This window comes from Saprolegnia parasitica (assembly GCF_000151545.1).
Source record: "Saprolegnia parasitica CBS 223.65 unplaced genomic scaffold supercont2.551, whole genome shotgun sequence".
NCBI lineage: Eukaryota > Oomycota > Saprolegniomycetes > Saprolegniales > Saprolegniaceae > Saprolegnia > Saprolegnia parasitica.
Genome location: NW_012156945.1, coordinates 3,979 through 6,921, shown reverse-complemented (window position 1 = coordinate 6,921; position 2,943 = coordinate 3,979). Strand labels below are relative to the sequence as shown.

General features: G+C 54.4%; 1 protein-coding gene across 1 annotated transcript; it reads right to left on the bottom strand.

The window, feature by feature from the left end:
• Window positions 1-711: 711 nt before the first annotated feature.
• SPRG_17151 (hypothetical protein) lies at window positions 712-1,158 on the bottom strand (the record flags this gene model as incomplete). Its single annotated transcript, XM_012356697.1, has 1 exon — window positions 712-1,158. One exon carries the CDS (start codon window positions 1,156-1,158, stop codon window positions 712-714), a length of 447 nt encoding a protein of 148 aa, XP_012212087.1.
• Window positions 1,159-2,943: the final 1,785 nt, after the last annotated feature.

Genomic DNA, 2,943 nt, shown 5'->3' with positions numbered 1-2,943 from the left:
GGCTCAGATTCTCGACGACAAGCACTGCGCTGGCAGAATAATGTCACGATTGCCGCGTACGGCAGCCCAACTTATGGCGGTCTTACCCGACCAACATGGTGTCGTAATCCACTGAGTCTCTGCTTGGAATTCTGAGTCGACCTCCATCCGTCCGCGCTGCTTCAAGCAATAGATTTCCTAGTGTACCACTTGCGAGACCAAAGCTTTCATAGACAGGCAGGCACCCGGCGACCGTACGTTGGCGGCCTTTCTATGCAAGATCACAGTGTATGCAAGCACCCGACGCTGCATCGTCGTTGGTCTCGCGAGTCCTAGTAACGTTAGCTATAGAGCGGCGATGAGGAGAGCCAGGTGCAAATATGTCGAGCTGCTTGCATCGACTCGGAACTGGCCAAAGCAGCACTATTCATACGTATTGCTCTACGTGTGCTCTTCACGATGTCGATGCGGGTATATACCGAGTCCAACACTGTGCATGTACTACGTAGTACTAGTAGTCAATCGTCGCGCGTGAACAGAGCCGTACGTGGCTTCAACGCATTGTTCCTCTCGCAAAGTATAGACTCAATAGGGACACCTCGCTGTTGCCGAGTGTAGATGGATTCGTCAAGGAAACCGATAGAGCCAACGTGCAAAAGACTATTTTGTTTCCATGATAAATAAGTGGCGTGTTGGCGGATTAAGTTAGATGCGTGTGTGTCTGCGCGAGTTTTAGTACAAGGCGCTGAAGGACCATTCAACGTTCTTGCCCGCGAGCTTCTCGGTATGGTACTCAGCAAAGGTGTGGGCTTCGCCAAGCGCGACCGGGCGGAGCTGCATCTCGTGCAGGGGCGCGACAACGTCGACGGGGGCCTTGACCGGCTCGTCGGTCGACGCCACGGCGTTTTTCATTGCCTGGATTGCGCGCTGGATGCCCTCGAGGTACACTGCGTTCGACTTGCAGTCGACCGAGCAGTAGTTTTTAGCGGGGCTGAGCGCCTTGAGAAAGACGTGCTTGCAGTTGGCGCACGTCTGGCGCTTGTCGTCCCAGGTCGGCGCCTTCATGGCCTCGTACGAGGCAGTGCAGGCAGCGACTTCTTCAACGTCCATCAGCATCACCGGCGCGTCCGAGGTCGACGGCACGAGGTTCTTCACGAGCGCGTTGAAAAAGGCGAGCATGTTGTGTCGACGGTGCTGGTGATGAGCGAAATTGAGAAGTGCGTTGGGAGGTGGCCTCTTTGAAACAGGCTCCGTAAACCACGTGGCGGGCTAAAAATGTGTATACACGTGGCAGCCTCAGCGACTCAAGAAATAGCACCGCCACCTGGCACGAAAAGAAGGCCGCCGTTCGCCACCTTGTTCTAGCTTGGCGATCGAAACGCATGGATTTTGTACACAGTACGTGTGCGCGACAAGGTGAAACACGCCAGCCAATACAAACATCAAGACACCCAGTTGACGTGGACCTGCTACGGTATGCATTTGACGCCCTCACCTTGTCAACACATCGCCCTGGCTCGCCGTTACAAAACCCGCGCACACCATTTGGGCACCGCCACCTTGCCGCTCGGAGACGCTGCCATAAGAAGCTAGGTTACTCATGGGCGACAGCGCTGCTGAACGCAAAGCTGCGATGGCAGCTTGCTCGTGATACCTTTTTCACGAGCAAGCGGTTGCAAAGCCGCGAGGCTGTACAGTCCAACGCTCTGATGTAGCTGCTGTAGTGTTGTCAACAGTACACGCTCGATAGCTCGTTCTTTGTGCTGCCCGATGGACGATTCGTCCAGTGTAGTCGTACGAGGTAGCGAGAGTACGGTCTACAGAATCTCGGGATATGTTGGCGATACGACAACACGGGCGTGCGGAGTTTCGCCAGTGTCGCTCGCTCTCTAACTGGTGTCCCAAGATCGTCCAAGCATGAGTCACGGCCACATACACACAAGGCAACGGAAGACTATGCAAACGTCGCGCCGAGACTGGCATTACGCACTTCACCGAGCTCGGCGCAGCGAGGCACTTTTTGTGGACCGTTCGGGGCAAGTTCCCAAGCCCGCACTGTGACACCAAACCAAGCGCCACCTACGTATATAATCCCGATGCAGGGTACCCCAGGCGTAGAGCCCTATCTGTTGAAGTGTCTTTTGAACCGTCTAGTGAATTGAAGCGCAACGTCACAATACCGAAACTGTCTGCTGTGCAAACAAAAGCTGCAAACGAGGTTCCCAGACCAAACGCTCAAGCTGCTACGAAAGTACTACGTACTATAAGACGTGTACCGATACCGGTATGACTGGGACCAGTTCGCTCTTCTCTTCCACGTGGCCAGAATTGTGATTTTTAGCTTTTAGCAGGGGTAGGGATTCAAATATCTGACGTGGCAGCGCCTGCGACGCTTTCCGTGTCCAGCGATGACCTCATCAGTGACGAATCATTGGCGTACAGTACACGTGTTCCTTTTCGTTTTGCTACGTGTGTTGCTTGAAGCCGCAGTAGGGCCTGCTTGATGCAGCGTGCCGGCGCTCTCAGAGCCGACAGTATGCGGTACCAACGCAGTCACATCCAAAACCGCCCATCGCGCCCATCGATGGGTATCGTGCTCACCTGGGCGCTTACTGTATGACTGTTCGGATCATTCCGTCGCTGACTTGAGCGCGCTGTATGCTTATGAAATATTCATACCTAGCCGAGAGTGCGTACCGGTACCTCAAAGGAGCCGTCAAATGACATGGCTTCGCTGGCCACGACGCTTTCTCCAAACCGAGCCTTCCGTAGTAAGGTCGACTTAATATATGTAAAAGGTTCACGTGGACCCGTGGGTGCCGTCTGTAAAAGGTGGTTATGAAAAATGCCGTCATTTGTGACGACGCGCGGCGTCCATGTGTCCGTCCATCTCTCGGTGAGCCAAACGTGTACGAGCCGTCCATTTTTCACGTGCCCTTTCCACGCCACGTCGCCCCAATATAC